The 21,999-nt window shown below is 47.2% G+C and overlaps 1 protein-coding gene across 3 annotated transcripts in view; it reads left to right on the top strand.

Annotated features, from left to right (window-relative positions):
- The window catches only part of LOC142817886 (relaxin receptor 1-like), a 258,818-nt gene that overhangs the window by 86,471 nt on the left and 150,348 nt on the right, over positions 1-21,999 (top strand). For all 3 annotated transcript variants that reach the window (XR_012895405.1, XM_075895823.1, XM_075895822.1), the window contains exons 5-6: positions 5,104-5,175; positions 9,150-9,221. Coding sequence is in view for 2 of the 3 variants with exons in the window: in XM_075895823.1 (XP_075751938.1) it covers positions 5,156-5,175; positions 9,150-9,221 (92 nt within the window). In the remaining variant the exon portion in view is untranslated. The remainder of the gene's footprint in view (positions 1-5,103; positions 5,176-9,149; positions 9,222-21,999) is intronic.

The raw sequence follows: 21,999 nt of genomic DNA, 5'->3' as shown, positions 1-21,999 counted from the left end.
GGTGTAACCTTCGTGAGTTTGGGCTGTGTCCGTGTAAAACGTATGCGATTCCGGGATGTCTTCGAGCATACGGCTGAGGTATCATACGTGGGATTCGCACCGGCCCTTGTCATGCTGACAGTGCATGTTACGGGGTAAGGGATGAACAATTAGTATTTTACGTATCGCAGGCGATAAGGGCGTGGGGTGGGTTTCAATCTCAAGTGGTGGGACGGGCATCCTAGGATTTACACGCGTTTTATTATCGAAACGCGACGATCGCTTCTCTCCCTCTTTCCTACGTTACCCTCTTCCAAAACCGCTTGGTCCCTCCTCACTGAGTCAGCTAAGTGCTCTTCCTCATCCTGCGTGGCATACGGCACCGCCGACGCACTGTTATAGACATCGTCTACTTCCGGTTGCCGCGATCCCCCACTGCGACGACAGAGCTCGCCGTCTATTATGTGGGTCAAATCTGGGTGCACTGATCATTGACTAACCACTGTTGCTGCCATGCCGGCCCGTGCCCCTACGAATCGGGCCGGTATGAACCCTTCGTTGCGTTACGGGCCGCATATGTTGATTCGGAAGCGGCAACACGACCAAGAACAGCAAGGTGCGCACGAACAGCTGTTTGCAGAGTGACCGGAAGTCGTAGGTTGTCGTTCCGCCAATCGCAAGCATCAAAAGTGGTAACGTCATCGAGTATCACTGGTGATGTCACACATGCAAGTGGCGGGAAAGGCGGGGACCGGAAAGAAGAAGCAATCCTTTTTTCGAAATTGTGGCGCGCCCGCTACCTGTAGCGCTGTGGCGTGTGGCATCGTTGATCGCGACGGGATTCTGCACGCAATGAGCTCGTTTACTTGAAATGTTTGGGAAAATATTACAGGTGGTTTAGGGACCCTTTGAGCGGCTTCGCCGCCAAAAACTTTAGCAGCTCTTTGGTCGCCTTCACCTGCAATATTCCTTGTCGACAACATGTCAGAACAGCTTCAACAGTCATTGGCCAATTATCAAGGTGCGTCCATCCGTCCATTCATCGTCCATCCGTCCGTCCATCCATCCGTCAACGAGAGCGTCCGTCCATCTGTCCATACGTACGATGGTTCATTCGTCCGTATGTCTTTCCAACCGTCCATGCAAGCGGCTGTACGTGCGTGCGCGCGTCCTTCTTTTCTTCAGTCCATCGGTCCGTCAGTCCATTCGTGGTATTCAAGAAACACCGCAATCCGTCCTTCTTCATCAATCACAATAAAAGTATATTTGTATACCGCACACAGCGTTTCTCACGCCCATAGTTTGATGATCGATTAGGGTGATTAAACTCCCTATGAAGAGCTTCGTCCCACTCGTCATCAATCACCTCGTAGATATGCTATGATTTTTTAACGGTCAATCGTTGAAGTTACCATTTCTGTTCTCGCCGTTCCTGGGTAGACATAAAATCTATTAACTGTGGCACATACCGGCATACCATGTGGCGCATACCCGACCCTGAGCATGGTATGGGTATAAAAAAAACTTTATTTAGGTCTGGCGAGGCGTGAACTTGCATGCAGCGAGCAATCCCCTTGTCTGGCCACGACGTGGCGGACAGGTTAGGACTATCTCTTCCTGAGTATGTGCCAGCTTTTTTTTTGGAAGTGTGATGACGTACGCGACAAAATTGGGGCATTACTCATGTCGTGACCAGCGCGTCGAATTCGTAAACGCATCTTACCCCCACCCCCCACCATAGTGACACTGGTTTGGTGTACTCTCCAAGTTAAGAGGGTTACATAAGAGCATTATGATGTAGGCGCATAGATAGATAGATAGATAGATAGATAGATAGATAGATAGATAGATAGATAGATAGATAGATAGATAGATAGATAGATAGATAGATAGATAGATAGATAGATAGATAGATAGATAGATAGATAGATAGATAGATAGATAGATAGATAGATAGATAGATAGATAGATAGATAGACGGAAAAAGTGCTTGCAGTACGTAAAGAAAGGCTTCGCACTTCTTGCGTCTATTTTAGAAACACATACTTAAAACTGGAGAAGTCTACTGAGAACTCTCATGAGTTTAAGTGCACGTCAAAATTCGAAGAAGGTGCAGTTTTGCGCCGGAAGAATAATGAAGCGACGCGTCTGAATACTTGAGCATTGACACATTGATAAGAGCTGTAGTGCATGCATGAGGCAACGTTCGATGAATTTGAATAAATATAAAATCAAATGCCTTGACAGTTATCTGTCATGTAGAGCGGCACGTGCTAGATTTATGGGTTCTCCTATATTGCATGAACGTGCGCACACGGGCTTTCATGACTTCTATATCTCCCGCCTTTTGTGTGCTTGTGGAGTCATTAGCAGCTGCTCGTATTGTCCGGACTTCCATCGTGTGTCCGTGTTTGCATGCCCTGTTTCTATCAGAATGCACAGACACCTACGAACTGAGTTCAGTGATATTTCATAACTCATTTCGTTTAAATATGCGCATATAAAAGCTGAGCTACCTACAATGCTGCTACACTTGCCTACCGTTTTTATTTTTTCCCTTTCTATCTGAACTTACAGCATTAAAAAATTATAAAGTTTTTTATTATTGGTACTATGATTAGTATTATTCTTTTAGCAATCCATGCGCTGCTTTCTTCACTGTTTCATCAGCTTTTAAATAGGCCCGCCGCACTGGCCTAGTGGCTAAGGCACTCGGCTGCTGACCCGCCGGTCGCGGGATCAAATCTCGCCTGCAGCGGCTGCATTTCGAGGCGAAATTGCTCTAGGCCCGTGTGCTCAGAATAGGGTGCACGTTAAAGAGCCCTAGGTGACCGGAATTTCCGGAGCCTTCCACTACGGCATCTCTCGTATTCATATTGTTACGGGAAGGAGACTGACTCAGAGGGGCAGTCACCGATCACCGATGTATTTACAGCCGGTCAGGCGAGCAGCGCCAGCCACACAGATTAGCTCGTGCCAGTCTATCTGCTTCGTCTTCTTCAGCTCCATGCACTGGCACGTAGCATGACCCCCGGCGGCGGAGGCACCGTCCCGGTGCTTTAAAGGTCGTTATCTGGCGCATTATTGTAGGGCTTGATCCGCGAGACGAGTACGATATCACTGGGCCGCATAGTAGATGATGATAGACAGCTGGGCTGATCTCGTAGATGACAGGTGTTACTTGACGCAATATACGGTAGGGTCCCGTGTCCCGTGTAATGAGACAGAAGTTTTTCAGATAGGCCCAGCCGACGATGAGGCGACCAGAGTAAAACGAGGGTACCGGGAGCGAAATGTACGTCTCTATGTTCCACACCGCACCGACGGCATTGGTTGGTTTGCGACACCATCAGCCGAGTGCGAGCGAGCTGACGGGCATGATCGGCTCACGCAATCGCGTCGCGGGCATACTCGCTGGTGGACGAGGTGTGAGCTGAGATGACTGTGTCCAGTGGTAAAGTCGGGTCTCTTCCGTACAATAAGTAGAACGGCGAAAAGCCCGCTGTGTCGTGACGGGATGATTTATACGCGAAAGTTGCGTAGGGTGAGGCAAGGTCCCAGTTTCGGTGGTCGGGCGACACGTACATAGCGAGCATATTTGTTAAAGTGCGGGTAAATCGTTCCGTGAGGCCGTTTGTTTGAGGGTGGTAAGCGGTTGTCAGTGTGTGTTGCGTGGAACAAGAACGCAGAATGTCGGCGATGACTTGGGATATAAATGTACGGCCACGGTCTGTGAGAAGCTGTCTCGGAGCACCGTGAATCAACACAGCGTCCCGTAACAAGAAGTCGGCGACGTCGGTTGCACAGCTGGTCGGTAGAGCTCGCGTAATAGCGTAGCGTGTAGCGTAGTCTGTGATAACGGCTATCCATTTGTTTCCCAATGTTTATGTGGGAAAAGGACCAAGCAAGTCTAACCCAACATGGTAAAATGGTTCTACGGGTATGTCAATTGGTTGAAGATGGCCAGCGGGTAGCAGCGACGGTGTCTTACGACGTTGGCATAGGTCACATGTGGCGACGTATCAGCGTACCGAACGAGCAAGGCCTGGCCAGAAAAAAACGGCGCCGGACGCGCTCGTACGTGCGGGATACGCCAAGGTGTCCAGCCGTGGGAGCGTCGTTAAGTTCGGTGAGAACACAGCGGCGCAAATGCTTAGGCACAACAATGAGAAGGTCGGGCCCGTCTAGTCGAAAATTGCGACGGTACAGCACACCCTTTTGAATGCCAAAGTAGCGGACGGAAGCATCATTTGTGGAGGATTCCATACGGCTGATGATATCAAGCAGCTATGGATCACGCTTCTGTTTTTTTCCAATATTAAAGAAGTCAGACACTGACAAGATAGAGTTCTCCGTGGGCTCGTCAGTGTCCTCAGGATCGGCGACGGGGTACCTGGAGAGGCAATCGGCATCACGGTGTAGGTGGCCAGATTTGTAGACCACCGAATAGGAAAACTCTTGCAGGCGCAAAGCCCAGTGACCAAGGTGGCCTGATGGATCTTTCAGAGAGTTCAGCCAGCAGAGTGCGTGATGGTCGGTAACTACCGAAAATGGGCGTCCGTATAGATAAGGTCGAAATTTCGCCACCGCCCATACAAGAGCCAAGCACTCACGCTCTGTTATCGAATAGTTACGTTCAGGGGCGGATAGGAGGCGGCTGGCATATGCAATAACTCAATCATGGCCATGTTGTTTCTGAGCCAGCACTGCACCAATGCCATGCCCACTTGCATCTGTACGGATTTCCGTAGGGGCAGCAGGGTTGAAGTGTGGCAGAATTGGAGGGGTAGTGAGAAGAGCGACGAGAGTCGAGAACGCAGAAGCCTCTTTGGAGCCCCATGAAAACGGGGAGCTGCGTAAGCGGCCTCGCTATGTGCGCAAAATTTTTCACGAAGCGTCGGAAGTAGGAGCATAGTCCGATAAAGCTGCGTACATCCTTTGCAGATCGTGGTACAGGAAAGTTTTTGGCAGCGCTGATTTTTGCCGGGTCTGGTTGTACACCGTTGGCGTCTATATGGTGGTTTCTTCACGTTAAATTGAGCTTTGAGATAATGAAGACAAAGCAATGAATAGAGTGAGAGGTAGTAAAAGAGCTATTCGTTCCATCCTGCCTTCTTTTCCCAGGGACATCTCTGGGAACCATTTCTCCAAGCTACAGAAGAGTGACTTCCCGCTGATGCCTCAACTAACCATACTGTAAGTCTACCGGGCAGCCCACTTCCACACGAGCGTAATGTTCATCAGCGTGTTCATGAACGTTACGGCTAAATATGCAACCTCGTTTGCAAATAGCATAGAGAGTGCCGCGTGAACTCTGGGTGACATCTTACCACGAATACACATGACACATGCCAACTGTTATAGGTGGAAAATGTTGAGATTGTTATTATTCTGAGTCGTGCAGTGAGGAATAGTTCAGACGACACATGTATATCGTGTCACTTGATGCTCAGCCATCATTGGTAGAATTCTCGGCACGATAGGCATGTCTTTGAGGCTAAGTAATAAAGTGATTCGCGCGCTCAGCTGGTAGGACGTTGGTGGTAGTTTAGTATCCATCTTGCTAGTTGTATCAGACCAGTTGGTAAGGATTCATCTTGCTAGGAAGCGCAGCCACTATTACACAGAACACACAAAACAAGCGCTTGTGTTGTGTGTTCTGTGTAATAGTGGCTGCGCTTCCTAGCAAGATGAATCCTTACCAACTGGTCTGATACAACTGTTTATTGTAGTTTAGTAGCTGCACAGTTAAACGGCCAGTGGTAAATTATTACAAACATGTCAAACATTCTAAGAACTGAAGCAACATGCTTTGTGAATTGCTAGGTACATTCCTGGCTGAATGAGAGAACGAACGCAAACTAGCTACCTATATTTTCAGCAGTTTTTGTCTTAGAGTTGCATTTATTAAGATTGTAGCTATAGTAAGTTAAACCCAAGAAAAAATCATTGGCCCCGTATCTGCAAGGTTCACTGCAGAGTCGTTGAACGACGGTACTCTTCCACCTGCCTTTTCGACATAGCATATTATTGTCAGCGCAGCATAGCAAATGCTACGGTGTTTAGAAAAACTTAAGTATGCCTTTTATAGTATGATGAAACACGCCACAGTATAGTCCATGGCGTGTTGTTGTTCTGCCTCATATATGTGCAACATTAGCTTTTCAATCAATAATACGCACAAGTATGAAGGCACAGACCAGAGAAGTATTGGTTGGAACTGCAGATGTTGAATTTGAGCCGTTCTGGGATGAGAAATAGAACAGTGGACCAACAGACACAGGTGTAGACAGACCGAAATTTTAGCGTCTAAGCCAGGTATTGAGAAACGCTTCTTGACTTCAACTTGACTTGAATCCGACTTCAATGCAGCGCGTTTGGAACGCGTCGGTGGGTTTGTGGCCTTGGCACCGCCTAAAGACAGCGCGTTCGAAGCGAGTTTGTGCTGCATTGAAGTCAGTGGCAAGTCAAGTTCAAGTGAAGCAGCGTTTTTGAATACGGGAGCAAGTATCCCAAGAAAGAATATCGTTTTTAAAATACCCGCTCCACCTCCAGTACTGCGGCATACCTGTTATGCATTTGTCTGAGAGAGCAATGATTGGCGATTCCCGTTCCAACCATAAGTACATTTTCGCTGGTAATGCAAACACTGAGTAAATTAAAAATAAAAAGTTTCGCGTTCCTTGTTAAAACGATATCTTAAAGGGAGCAATGAAGTTAAAATTTTTTCATGCGATAGGCCAAGAAGTAAGCTTGTGCGACCAAACACTAGCAAAGGAGTCTGTACAGGCAAGTGATACGTCTTAATGCGTAAAGTCTGCCTGACGTAACGTAAATAACCGACTGCAATTAAGGAAAATAATTATGCAAGTTGTTCCTAGTAGCGACAGTGACGCCTGTGAGAGCAGCTTCCATTTATTCTTCATCTGTAACCGACTATTAGCCCTAAGAAGTTGGAGTGGTGCCTCCTGGTGGCGAGCCTGTGTGACGTCACAAATAAAACTGGCACTTCGATGCCCACTGCTGCGCACCTACATAATGACGCGCTCGATTCGTGCGCTGTTCTGCTGCTCTCGTTCACTTCTGCTCGTCTCAAGCTCCAGATTAATAACAAAAACAGAATCGGTAATGCGGCTGATAAAAGAACAAATGTCTACTTTTGCTTCTGCACAATCATGCGCGTGGCCGTAGGCAGTGGGAAAGGGGTGAAGAGGTCTCGTCACCTTGCCAACCCCGACAACAGATTTTATTCCTGCCCACTCTGCCACACTGCGATAGTTGTGAAAAGCAGGAACACACTTCGGCTTAGATACACCGAAATCATTGGCACATAATCATGTGCTTTTAAGGCGCAAGGCACAATGTTTACATTATGAGGTTGAGCTGTTCATGGGTGATTTGTATAGGAAATTTGAGGGTTTCTCCTCCAACAGAGTTATTTGTAACAGAGGAATCAATGTATCTAAGAACAGTGCTCTCGCTGGTGTGACAAGCTCCGCACTCACGAGCATTATCGAGTCTTGCAAAGTATCTCGAATGCGCTCGCCCTTGAATGCCATCGCCGCTGTTTTATCTGTTTTTCTCGTGTACTTGCTCACTCAACATGTTGTTTAGTTTCAAGTCTCTCTCGCGATAGTTTTAAGGTTTCATTTCACGAAATTTATTTTGTTTATGTGCAGAAATTCTTATTGCCGTTAGATTCTGTCTTCGTGCAGAATCGTAGCAACGTTGTTATCTCACTCGTAGCTATCAGTTTAGATAGCCACCTCGTAATTGAATTTTCCTAGCAGTTGATTACCTGTGCGTGGACATGACGTAAGAGACTAGTCGTCACCTTATTGAAGCGAAGCTGGTTCAATTATTACTTGGGCCACGTCACTGACTGTGCCATCGAAAGAGTTCATTTCGACTTTCTGGCGTTTGTGTTAGAATTGTTGCTATCAGCGCAATCCTCCCACATGAAGTTTACAATACTGTTTGGGACGTGGTGGTGAATCACCCCAGTAGTAAACGCAAATCAGGATATACGACTACACATTGTTTGGCGACCGTTGCGAAGAAACACGTAATGTGAAGTAAACGGACATATACCAACACTTCCAAAATGATTGCACGTGCTTCGGTACATTATCGTTTATTTTCCGAATATGTCAAGTTCATGCTTATGACAAACAGATTCATGTAAGGTCTTCTGCTTGAGAAAGCGCAATTGCGCCAATGCATTTAGATTACTAGCAAACGCAGGCGCAACTTGCACGGTGAAGCAGAATGTATTCAATGAATTGAAAGCATCCTAATTTAACTTCTGATACTTTGGAATGTGTATGTTCTCATCTCAGAGTGTATGCCTAGTAGTAACCACGTTACAACCACTTGGCATATTTTCCTATTTCTTGGTGTACGTAACAAAAACAAAAAATTTTCACAGTAAATCTTCTGTTTGAACGGGAGTCTGGCGATCCTAAGCTAAGTGATGAAAATCCTTTTGCAGCTTCGATTACTTTCACTAGTTACGAAACCTTTCACTTTGTATATTGAGAGATTTACTCCACGCAATTGCGAAGTAATCAACAACGTATCGCTAAAGAGCGAGTACGCGGCGGTCGCCGAAAGACAAGAGAAGCGGCGGCGGAGAGGTACTGTCCTTGCCGCGACGCTTGCAGTGATGCCAGTGTTCGTTCGCAGGGCTAATAGACTGTTCCAGGGGACGACCTCGTACGCTCCCTATCAGCCATACATAACGCACTGGTAATCATAAACTCAAATTGAGCGTGTGTAGTGATCTTACTTTTTCGTTTCTTTTACAGATATCGTGTTTAATTTAATTTGGTTCGTCGTATGAGGCTATATACAGTACTGCCGTATTAAAACGGGCAAAGTAACACAAACACTTTAGTTTCTACTGTCACCAGTTGTAATTGTACCACCGTAATTTTGACTTGAACAGGTAGATTAGAGCCAACATTTCATTTAGCGACCGTATTCTTTGCGACATGGCGTGGTTATTTCCAGCTATTGCGCATATCAGTCACTGCACCAGAAAACTTCATGTTTAGTTTCTGTCCATGAGTACTGTACTGATATTCGCTTTCGAATTAAGAATGTTAAGGATAATACACCAATTTGCTAAGTGTTATCTCTTGATTCAACATAGTCGCATTTCCTTGCAGTGTGCTGTCCTCATCTGAGGTCATCAACTTGGATGAAGACGTCTTTGGGAACCTTCCCATGCTGAAAAATGTGTGAGTCACTTTGATCGAATGTGGTTCGAAAACAAGAATGTGTGAATATTCTGTAAACGAACAAGTCGGTTCTGCTTTAGTGACACACATATTAAAATATATAGTGTTAGTTTTTATATTCTGTTTAAGTTGACACCGTAAACACCAAGAAATCCTCTAAACGACGTCCACTTCAATAATAAATAATAGAAAAAAGTCGATTGCATGGCGAAAGAAGAAAATCTTCAGAGGAACATAGACTGAACAGCCTGTTTGTGGCTCATGTTCAAATATGTATGAAGTAAGCAGTGCGGGTAGTGTTACTTTGTTCTCATGATCCTATATGCACATTATTAATAATGCCGAATATTGGAAATATTAGTAGGGCCCGAACTTGTCTTTGGTGAAAGCTTCAAATAGCTCATCTATTGAAACTCACTGTGCATCAGAAAGTTGAGTAATCTAAGCGCAAATTTTCACTTTTAACCGAAAGGTGAGCAAGTTAGTTGTGCTTTTAGATCATTAAAGAAACTTACGGTAATTACCAATATGTTTTCCTTCCACGCGGCCATTTACTTTTTTCAATATTGTCGTCAAGTGTACGACTACTAAAATCTAAACGCGAGCTGGCAATTATAGCGAGTATTCAGAAAATGGGCTATAATGGCGAAACATTTGGGACCACTTAGCTCTAGAGTGGTAGCGTTTCTTCCTGATTTTTTAAAAGTTATAAAGATACAGAAACATCCCATAGCGGCATTTAAATTTGAAAGCAGTGCCCTACACTTATCTCAATTAACGAATGACACGCTTTGAGTGTGCTGCGAAAGCGAACATATGGTTCGCTGATAGTATACTTCATTATTCGGTGCACACAGCCGTACCCGAATTCCTTCATGAGCATAAAAGCTGCTCAATTGATTCTTAGATTTCACAGTGCGTAATAGGCTTTCAATTAAAGAGATAGTTGTTTCCGGTTTAAACATGCAATTCCGAGAGAGCGCAGCATCTAAGTAAAAGGGGTGAGACGAAATTGCCAGCGATCATTCTACTTATTAGTGAAACAAAATGCCCCAACTTCCCGAAAGGAATCGTGAGGAAATGCGAATGCATTGCATGCATGGCGCTCATAACGGCGTTTCTCACGTCAGAGCCCAGCCTTAGAAGAATAATGTTTTTTTTTCGCTTGACCCTTGAAGCCATGCGTGGTGTTTTTCTGTCGCGAGAAACGCGGTGTGCGTTTTCAGCTCCAGTAGCTAGCTTTTTAAAAATGCAATAAAGTGATCAAAACAAACAGCGTTCTCGGCTTGTCGTTGGCGTTTCAAAGCGGCGTCTCAAGCACCCTTTTTTTTTATTGGCGCCAGTACGCCCTACGGTATCGGTTGAATGAAAAATTGGCAGATCCTACTTACAGTGGGAATCGATGACATGCGAAGCATGAATGAGAAATTTCGATATGTCATGTTAAAATCAGCACAACGTTACGGGGTGGAAGTAGGTGAGGCCGTACATGACTTCGGTGTCTTGATAATCATGTTTTGATGTCTAGTTTACCTTCGTCATTTGTTCATGTCACGTAACACCAAATTCAGTATATGTGGAGCTAGCAAACCGCCCTCGAGCACATCATGAAGGGTCTGATATATTTTACTGTAGCGTTCACGCGCGCGCACGCTAGGCACAGTGGCGCTACGTTAGCGAAACGCGAGCACTCTATAGTGCAATGCCAGGCGCGACCAGCGTCCGTTGGCGCGGCCCGACGGCAACTGGTGCGAAATGCGACATGCTGCATTTCGCGCCGATGCCGTAGAGTAGCAATACTCTATGCCGATGCGTTACCCACACAACACTGCGTCTCCCTCTTTTCGTGACGGAGGGAAGCCGCACGCGCTGAAACGCCCATGCGTTAAAGCAACACAGCGTGGCACGCACCTGCGAGTATATGGCAGGACCGGCGCCTGAAGTGGGAACGCCGGCGAGCACGCGCACCGCGTCATGTCAAAATGTATTGGCGCTTTAACCTTGGCATGTAGTCACGTTCTCACAAGACACGCACCTCATAAGTATTATGTTTGCGTTAGTCACATTTGTCATCCATTGGCGTCACGTAATACCAAATTTGATACATGTGAAGCTAGCGAATCGACCGTGAGCGCATCATGAGCGTAGCATGTAGTTATGTTGTTACATGACACGCATCTCATTTTGATCATGTTTGCACCAGTATCATACCTTCGTCATTCATTCACGTCCCGTAATACCAAATTTGATATAAGTGAAGCTAGCGAAACGGCCGCGAGCGCATTATGAGCGGGACACGTAGTCATGTTGTTACATGACACGCAAGTGGTGATTTTTATGTTGTGGTCTGTCACTTGTGTTCGCCTTGCAATCATGTTATACTATACCAGTTTTGCAACATGCCATGTGAAAGAAATGACCACAAGAGCTACAGGACTATAATATGTAAACCTTGACAATAATGACATATATGTCATGATTTCCATGTTATGACTAGTCGAATATGTTCTGCATTCAGTCATGTTATGCCATACCAAGTTTGGTATCGATACCATTATCAAAACTACCAGGAGAGCTAAAAGTCGTAGGCGGCTAGATAGATAGATAGATAGATAGATAGATAGATAGATAGATAGATAGATAGATAGATAGATAGATAGATAGATAGATAGATAGATAGATAGATACGCTCAAGGTCGCCGAAGTTCAGTAAAAAATGCTTCGCATTTAAAAGAAAGAGTTCTGTTTCCTGTAAAAGGCCAGGAGTGGTCGATGCAGTGGACCATGCGTCCAGCGCGTCAAGTCAGGTGGTTGGCCGGGGTGGTGGTGAAGGCCGCGTAGGTCGCGAGAGCGAGCCTGGGGAAGGTTCCCAATAGGTGATCAAGCGTCGCCTCTGCGGCTGGGGCCACTCAGAATGAGCATGTCGTTGGCAGATGCTGTGCACCGGATGTTCATGTAGCCCGGATTGCAGGAGTCAAGGCGGCGCCCACACGAATCCTTCTGAGCGCAGCAACCTCCTCTCGGCGAGTCAAGAGGCAGCGGGTGTTAGACAGCCGCTGGATGGCAAGCGGCATCTGCTTCCAAGTGAGCCGGTGTAGACTGGCGGGTCCACAATACGGGGACAGGACAGGCACACGAGTGAATCAGTCGGTGCTATACAGTCACAACAGTCACAACAGTCAAGGCTATATCGAGAGAGCTGGTCGCTCTTCGCCACTCTCGAACTGCCTGCGTGGAGTCCATATATACAGGCAATTTATCGTGTGACAAAGAATTCATTTTGGATAGCATTACTGTTAACCCGTCGCGTATCGCAGTGAGCTCCGTTAATACGGATCGTAACGATGCCTCTGTTACGTAAGAGCAGATATGTTGAATTTCAGGTAGCGTGGGGCATACAAGACTGGCGTGTAGAACGCAGTTATCAATAGAGGCGTCTACCCATACCGCTAGTGAGTTGCCAGTGTTAGTGACCACGCCCTCCTTTGCCACTTGTCCGAAGGATTGTCGCAGGTGGGTCAGTGTTTGGTTATCACTGGCCTGTGCCTTGAGCCATGGTGGAAATTCTGCCAAAAATGCGTCAGGCTGTGGCAGCATTGAATTAGAGTGGTTAGCTAGAGCTGCTGGAACATCTTGACTCTTTAGGTAGAGAAGGACTCAACGCAGGTGCACAATTTCGTCGATGGTGTCGAGCTGCACTTCCGCCTTGAGGGTCGCGATACGAGAAGGGCACGTAATCGCCCTCATGGAATCTCGGTTGGCGGTTTCGAGCAAGTCCCAGTCTCTCAATGTCAGTCATTGAAACTGAGCTTGATAAACGAGCCGAGGTTGTTGGATTGATCACACCAAAATACGGGCCATTCGAGAACAGGCACCTCCGGTCTTTTGAGAGATGCGACGAATGAGATGGAGGGTATTAGCACTCTTCCGATGAGCAGAGCGAACCTACGCGTTCGTGGAGCCAGGTGCGCCCAGTTCGACCCCGAGCACGCGGATTGTGGACACACGAGTGAGCGTGTGGCAATTAGGCTCAAACAAATTGGCGTCTGCAGGTGGCGATGGTGACCTCGTCTGTAGGTGATAGACATGAATGCAGTCTTCGTAGCAAATAGTGTCAGTTCTATGCACGCACACCAGTCCGACGCCTTGTCCAGAGCATTCTGGAGTGCCTCCTGCTGGTGTTTCAGGTTTTGATTTAGTGTCAACACAGTCAAATCATCCGCATACAAAATGAAGAAGGCACCAGGAATGCATGCTAGTTGCCCCACGAGGGGCAACAGGGCAAGATTGAAGAGTATCGGGGTGAGCACCGAGCCATGCGGTACACCCAGCTTCATTACAAAGTGTCCGGTTCATTCTTTGCCTACTCGGATGCAGAAGGTATGGTGTGCCAGAAAATACACCACAGAGTCGCAGACGTGAGGCGGAAGTCGAAGCCATTGCATAATGCAAATGATTGAACAGTGGCTGACGTTGTCGTAGGCCTTAGGAACGTTCGTGGCGAGAAGCGTTCGAATGCTGCTTTAATATTTTTCCCATAAGCACCATGGACCTCAAATGATCTAGGCCATCATCCATGCCCAGATGCGGTCGAAAGCATATCTAGGCCGGATGGTAACAGGCGTGCTTTCACAGCCACCAGGAGATGTGCGACGCCAACATGTGTTCAAGAAGCTTTCACAACGCACAGGTTAAAACAATCAGCCGAAAATTAAAGAGGTTTCTCGAGTGCTGTCCAGGCTTTGGTATCGGCGCAACTTCGGCATGCTTCCTTGATTAAGGCAGCTATCCGGTCGTCCAGATGGCGTTAAGCGTGTTCAGCAGCCACTGCAGTGCAGGGCTATCCCGGTTTTTTAACATTTCATAATGATTGATTGATATGTGGGGTTTAGCGTCCCAAAATCACTATATGATTATGAGAGACGCCATAGTGGAGGGCTCCGGAAATTTCGACCACCTGGGGTTCTTTAACGTGCACCCAAATCTGAGCACACGGGCCTACAACATTTGCGCCTCCATCGGAAATGCAGCCGCCGCAGCCGGGATGTTTTTTTTTAACATTTCATAGGAGATCCCAACTGGTCCTGGTGCCTTGCATACTTTTGCCTGGTCAATTGCTGCCTGGAGTGCCACCATCGGGTATGGCACTTGCATGCCTTCGATGTCTGACATACTGGGACTTGCGCCAACCTCCGCAGGCAGGTTACACGGACAGTCAAATCGGGGTGGGGCCAGGTTGTAGGCTGGGCGCAAAGCCTTAACTATTTCTGGAGCGAACTGGCTTGGCGTGTGTCCAGAAAGACACGCACTGACCGCTGGATCCGGCGTAAAGGTGCCTAATTCCATGCCCCGGAACAGAACGTTCACCATATTGAGGTGGTTGAGGACGATGGACCAAGTGACACACACTAGTCCATCCACCGTTCCCGGGCGAAACGCTTCTCGCAGCGACGCGCTGCAGCGGTAAATCTTTTCAGGTTATCACGAAGCTCCGCAGCTGCCCGATCTCGGTGTAATGCTGGCTTTGCACGACAACGAGCTGCCCACACACGCAGAAGATGTAAACTTGGATGTGGTCTGTTCTCCTCTACTTAGCTTGACTGCGTGGTGGCTTGTACAGCTCTGGTTAACACCTGCAATGGATCAGACGATTATCAGCTATCGAGACGTTGAGTTCCTTGCGGAATAAGTCCCAGTTGGTTGTACGGCATCGACGTCAGAGGCGGTGCTGGTTACATGCGGCCAAACCGATTATCAACGGATGGTGATCACTTCCCCAGTAGTCTGGTTCTAGGTCCCACGAAACGTCACACATGCCCGAACACCACGAGAGATCCGGCGCATAGGGTGTGGCACAGGGATGATCCCATCGACGTGTAGAAGTTGCCGGGGCATTCAGAAGGACAAAGTGCGCGTCTGTAAATGTGTCTAGCACGATGTTTCCTCTAGAACTGGAAGAAGGGTAGCTCCACAATTGATGAGGGGCATTAAAGTCTCCCACAACTAGCACTGGGCACCCCGGGTAGGTTTGACGCAAGTGAGCCAACCCCCCCCCCCTAAACGCGATGGAGGAGCGCTGCCACTATACGGACGCACGTAAATTGAGACCACAATCACGTCAGTACGCGGAAATCTAACGAGCACAGCTACCACTTTTTGCCACTGGTTACACCACGGCAGCAGGGAAACTTACATTTGAGGATATGTAGTCACAACATACACCGCAGCCTTGCCTGGAGGTCCTAACGCATTGGCACAGCATTGATCAGGGATGGTTGGGGAAACATACGCAGTGAATTCAGAGATGCGTGGAAGTGAATTCGCTTTTTGTAGAAGCAGGCATCAAGCGGGGAGCTTCCCCAGCGCAAGGCGATAGCGAAGCTCACCAACTTTATTTGGAAGACCCCGGCAGTTACACTGCAGGACACAGTGGGGGTGCGTCGCTTTCGAAGGAGCGGTCATTGTGGTGGAAGGTTCGCGAGCAACCCCCGCAGGGGCGCCTGCGCAAGTAGGCGTTTGGTGTGTAGCGACACCACGGACCCGAGCTAACGAGGGAGTTTTGACTCTCTCCCACGCCTAGCCGTGCGTGGCTTTGCCGTGTCCGGGGAAAAGGGGATCCTGGGGGTTGAGCCAATGCTGGGTGATTGGACCTTTAAGGCCCCCCGGCAGAGGTAACACACCCCTTTGGCCCCGGCTTCACGTAGACGGCACCCCCGGATTGACCCGCCCGGGGGGAATCGGCAGTTGCCTTTTCCTGTCTCCACCTCACATCTTCGTCTTTCCTCTCACTTTAAATCTTTCCTGTCCTCTACTCACTTCCATTGACTTCCGTGTTTCCTGGCGGCAAGGGTTAACCCTGTGTGGCTATCCTACCTTGGATACACCATATTCGGTTATAGTGGTGGCGTACAGTTGGCGTCTGCGGGGCCTGTACTTACAGACCCTCCAGCGTCCCCTTGTAGGACTCCATGGTGGGTGGCTGGCGCCGCTGCCGAAAGTAAGCATTTACATATGGCTTGTTCCTTCCCCCCACTCCCTGATCGCCCTCAGAAAAGAGGGCGCACCGATGAAGTTTTCCAGTTTTTTGGTAAGCAGAAAGTATCTTTTCCCCGATTTCATGTTATTCACGCTGACACACCCGGCAAATCAGTGCGAACACTTTCACCTTTTCTTGTATCAAAGTCTTTGACGGAAATCTTTGGCCCAGGATATAAAGCTTCGAGAATGGCAAGTGGTGACCTCCTGTTGGAGCTCCGCGACCAGAAACAATATGAAAAATTGCCTAACCTTGTGAAATTTGGAGACACCAAATTAATAGTAACCCCACACAAAACCATGAACACCACCCGTGGCGTTGTCTCAGATGATGACCAGTTAGGGCTGACGGAGGCTGAACTCCTGGAGGGTTTCAGCGAACAGAATGTCATAAACGTAAAACGAATCAGCATGAGGCGTGATGGCAAAGAAGTCCACACCAAACACCTGATACTTACCTTCAATTCAAGTGTACTGCCCGACTCCGTTGAGGCTGGGTATATCAAGCTTCGAGTTAGGCCATATATACCAAACCCCCTCCAATGTTTCAAATGCCAACGGTTCGGCCACAGTTCACAGAAATGCCGAGGCCGCCTAACTTGCGCGAAATGCAGTGCTGAAGAGCACACATCAGATGCCTGTGAAAACTCTCTTCACTGTGCGAACTGTAATGGGGAACATGCCGCATACTCGCGGTCATGCCCGTGCTGGAAAAAGGAAAAGGAAATTGTCACAATTAAGGTAAAACAAAATATTTCATTCAAGGAGGCACGAAGGCAGGTGTCCTGCCTACCAGAAACTAGCTTTGCCGAAGTGGCGCGACAGGGGGCAGCGCCACGACGGCCCCTGGCGCCTGTCTGGCACACGCGTAGTGAGCCAGCGGTGACGCCATTCGCCCCCTCGGCGGTTGCAGCCAGTGCTGCTCCGCCATCCAAGAAAGACCTACCAACCTCTGGGCTGGGGGCCCCGAAGGTTTCGTCTTTTGAGGCGAGGCCCTCAAAACAAATGCAGCGCTCGCAAGAGCGCCTGTTCAGCGCCTCGCAAGAGGCAATGGACACAACTCCGAGCGTGAGGGCGCAGCAAGCGCCTAAGGATCGGCGCGACTCCGTCGACCGATCCAAAAAAGAAAAACCTCGTGTCACGGCCCCTGGAAAGGGTCCGTGAGCTAATTCTCTATCCTTGAGCACACAGCACAAAACACATTTAAAATGGACACGCAGATTTTACAGTGGAATGTGAGAGGACTTCTCCATAACCTCGATGATATTATAGAACTCCTTAATAAACACACTCCAAAGGTGCTGTGTGTTCAGGAAACACACCTCAAGTCCACACAAACAAACTTCCTAAAGCAATATGCCATCTACCGCAAAGACCGTGACGACGCTGCCGCCTAGTCGGGCGGTGTCGCTATAATAGTTGATAAAGGTGTTGCCTGTAAGCAATTAAACCTCCGAACTTCTCTTGAAGCAGTTGCTGTCCGAGCAGTGCTGTTCGGGAAGCTACTAACAATTACTTCTATTTACACTCCTCCGTGCTATCAACTTTCGAAGACAGAATTTCGAAGCTTCATTGATGAACTTCCTCCGCCATATATAGTCGTTGGTGATCTAAATGCACAAAATCCTCTATGGGGCGACTCCCGTTTGGATGCACGAGGACGCCTAATAGAACACTTTCTGTTTTCGTCAGGTGCATGTTTACTTAACAAAAAAGAATCAACATATTATAGTACTACGCACAACACATACTCTTCTATAGACCTGAGTATTGTCTCGAGTACACTAATTCCTTATCTGGAGTGGTCTGTTCTCAAGAACCCCTTTGGGAGTGACCAATGTTGAAGCTAACTAAAGAAGATACATGCTCGCCTGACTTTCCTCACTGGAACACCAAGTCAGCCAACTGGGAACTGTTCCGAGAAAACACATTTTTAGATGGAGGGGACATTGCTGATTTTAATATAGACGATACTGCGGCATACCTAACAGATTTTATTATTGACGCTGCAGCGAAATGTATTAAGCAAACTAAAGGAATGTCTAATAAGCGTCGCCTACCATGGTGGAATGACGATTGCCGGAAAGCGCGAAATAGTCAAAATAAAGCTTGGAGATTACTCCGAAATTACCCAACGGCTGAAAACCTCGACAATTTTAAACAGGTGAAGTCACAAGCTAGAAGAACGCGTCGTCTTGCAAAGAGAGAAAGTTGGAATAGGTACATCTCCAGTATAAATTCTTACACCGATGAAACGAAGGTTTGGAATAGGGTAAATAGGTTATTGGGTCGGGAGTCACACCCCCTACCCTTGGTAAGTAGCCGAGGTGAGAGCCTAGAGGAGCAGGCGGACTGCCTAGGCGAACACTTTGAATACGTCTCAAGTGCATCAAACTATACAGAAACTTTCTTAAAATTCAAAGAACGCGAAGAGCGACAGCCCCTTAAATGTAAACGTCCATCCAGTGAGTCTTAGAACTGCCCATTTACATTAGCTGAACTTAAGGCATTTCTTGCGTGCTGCAACAACTCAGCGCCAGGTGTTGATCGTATAACATACGAAATGGTCAAGTACCTTCACTCCGAAGCACTAAAAACACTCCTAACTCTCTTCAATAACATGTGGGCAGCTGGGTATATTCCACGGTCATGGAAAGAAGCTATAGTCATCCCAGTACTTAAACAAGGCAAACATCCGTCTTTGGCCGCCAGCTACAGGCCAATAGCGCTAACAAGTTGTCTATGCAAACTATATGAGAAAATGATAAACCGGCGCTTAATCCACTTTTTAGAAAGTAACAGTATACTAGACCCCCTTCAGTGTGGTTTCAGAGAGGGGAGGTCGACAACAGACCACCTTGTTCGCATAGAGACATACATCTGAGATGCATTTATTCATAGGCAGTTTGTACTTTCGGTATTCCTAGACTAGACTTAGAGAAGGCGTATGACACCACATGGCGATTTGGGATTCTCCGCGATCTTGTCACCATGGGCATCCGTGGGAACATGCTAAACACAATTAAAAGTTACCTGTCTAACCGAACCTTTCGCGTAAAAGTGGGAAATGCTCTCTCTAGAACTTTTACCCAAGAGACTGGTGTTCCACAAGGGGGCGTGCTTAGTTGCACACTCTTTATTGTAAAAATGAAGTCCCTGCAGTCAGTCATTCCAAGTGCGATGTTTTATTCCGTGTATGTTGATGATGTGCAGATGGGTTTCAAATGATGCAATATGTCTGTCTGCGAACGACAAGTGCAGCTTGGAATGAATAAATTCTCTAAATGGGCGGATGAAAACGGTTTTAAAATAAACACGAAGAAAAGTACTTGCATACTTTTCTCCAACAAACGAGGGGTAATGCCACAACCAAATGTTGCGATCAAGGTAGACCAACTCTCTGTAAACAGCGAGCATAAATTCCTGGGAACCACTTTAGATTCTAAGCTTACGTTTATTCCCCATATTAAATATGTCAAAATGAAATATTTGAAAGCGATGAACGTCCTAAAACTCCTGTCACGTACAACATGGGGTAGTGATCGAAAGTGCCTCTTGAAGTTATACAAAAGCCTTGTCGGGTCACGCCTTGATTATGCCTCTATAATTTATCATTCCGCAACGCCAAGTGCATTAAAAATCCTAGACCCCGTTCACCATCTGGGTATCCGACTTGCAACCGGTGCTTTCAGGACAAGCCCGATCCAGAGCCTCTACGTAGAGTCGAATCAGTGGTCACTTCACCTGCAGCGATCCTATAGCAGTTTCACATATTTTATAAAGGTACGTGCAAACATCAAGCATCCATCTTATTCAACTATAAACGATATGACCGCTGCCACCCTCTTCCATAATTGACCCACAGTGAGAAAGCTGTTCTCCTTGCGTGTGAGAAACTTATGTGAGGAAATGGGTGTTCCGCTGCTGGAACTCTGTCCTACGCCCACAGCGATACTTTTACCGCCGTGGCAGTGGCAGCTTATACACTGTGACACCTCATTTGTTGAGATCACTAAACACGCACCAGAAGCACATATTAAAATGCATTTCCGAGAACTCCAGTCCAACTACTCATGCGTAGAGTTTTATACTGACGCTTCTAAGTCGCATGCAGGGGTGGCTTATGCAGCCGTCGGACCATCCTTCTCGGAATCCGGCGTGCTGCACCCTGAAACAAGTATATTTACGGCTGAGGGTTATGCACTATTGTCCGCTGTGAAGCATATACGGAAATCAAACATACAAAAATCAATTATATTCACAGACTCGTTAAGCGTCGTAAATGCATTAAGATCCATTTTCAGATTCGGAAATCCGATAATAATTGAGCTATATTCCGTTCTGTGTACAGCGTATATGTCCAACCAGCATGTTACTATTTGCTGGTACCTGGCCATAGAAGTATCGAGGGCAATGTGTTAGCTGACCAAATGGCCACGTCAATTATAATGCGCGCTATTAACCCCACCGCTACTGTCCCTGCAACAGATCTAAAACCCTTTCTACGAAAGAAACTGCGAAACCACTGGCAACGCTTGTGGGACACAGAAATAAATAATAAGCTTCATTTGATTAAGCCGCGGTTGGGTTACTGGCCCTCCGCTACAAGAACACGGCGAACTGATGTCCTATTCTGTCGCCCCAGAATAGGACACACTTATGGTACTCATAACTTTCTTCTGACTGGCGATGAACCTCCTACTTGTGGTAGATGTGGTGACAGGCTAACCGTCCTCCACGTCCTCCTGGAGTGTGCGGAAGCTGAAAGGGAGAAAAAGAAATATTTTGCTTTAGCATACCGCTATAATCTTCCTTTACATACGATTATGTTTCTCGGTGAAGAGCCGCTTTTTGATACAAAATCAGTTTTAAGCTTTTTAAAGGATGTAGTACTGAATGTGTTTAGTCTAACATTAAATATTTTTAGCCCAACAGGTTCATAGCACATCCTCTGTTCAGAGGATGCTGCTGTGACAGCAGATTTCAATGAGCCCAGGCCTCCATGCTCTTGTTTTAAGGGCTCTGTCGAGGCACTGGTGCTCCATACCAAGTTTTTATTTGACATACTTATCACTTTTAAATCATTTTATGTCTCCATAGCTCACATCATTTGTCATTGCCATAATTTTACCATATGTATATTTTTACACACCTACAGCGACTGTTTTTTAGGCCCATTTACAGCCACGTCACATTTGTTTCATCTACACTGCACATCCCACAATTCATTATCATCGCTCTGGCGCTCTTTGGCCATATCTGGCCCTTGCGCCAATAAACACCACTAATCAATCAATCATCGGGAGCAACACCTTTGAAAGCTCTTGGAGTTGCCAGGCAACAAAGTGGAGGAGCTCTACCAAAGTCATCTTGACTGGAGCTGACGTGCTTGCAGAGGATGATCCAGGCACAGAAGCAGCATACGGCACGCCTGTACCGCGCATAGCAGTTGGTCCAGCGGGTCGAGCGAGATGGGTTCTGCGTTGAGCGAGGCGCTTGACTTCAACTTGGAGCTGCGCTATCTGTTGTTCAAGCTTCGCCAGATCCTCTGTCGACGTATAACTCAGACTAGGCGTGTTCGCAGCCTGCTGAACGGGTTTTTTGCCCGCTTGATGGCGTCGGTATACGTGGGGGCTGCATAGCGAACATTGTAAGATTCTACCAATGCTGGTGTGTCCTCTTCGGAGGGGGACAAGAGTTCAATCTTTTGCTTGTCGGAATGCCGGCATCCTTTTCTTCTTGT

The sequence above is a fragment of the Rhipicephalus microplus genome, chromosome 5 (assembly GCF_043290135.1).
Source record: "Rhipicephalus microplus isolate Deutch F79 chromosome 5, USDA_Rmic, whole genome shotgun sequence".
Lineage (NCBI taxonomy): Eukaryota > Metazoa > Arthropoda > Arachnida > Ixodida > Ixodidae > Rhipicephalus > Rhipicephalus microplus.
The sequence above is the reverse complement of the archived record's forward strand: the minus strand, read 5'-3'. Positions and strand labels throughout refer to the sequence as shown.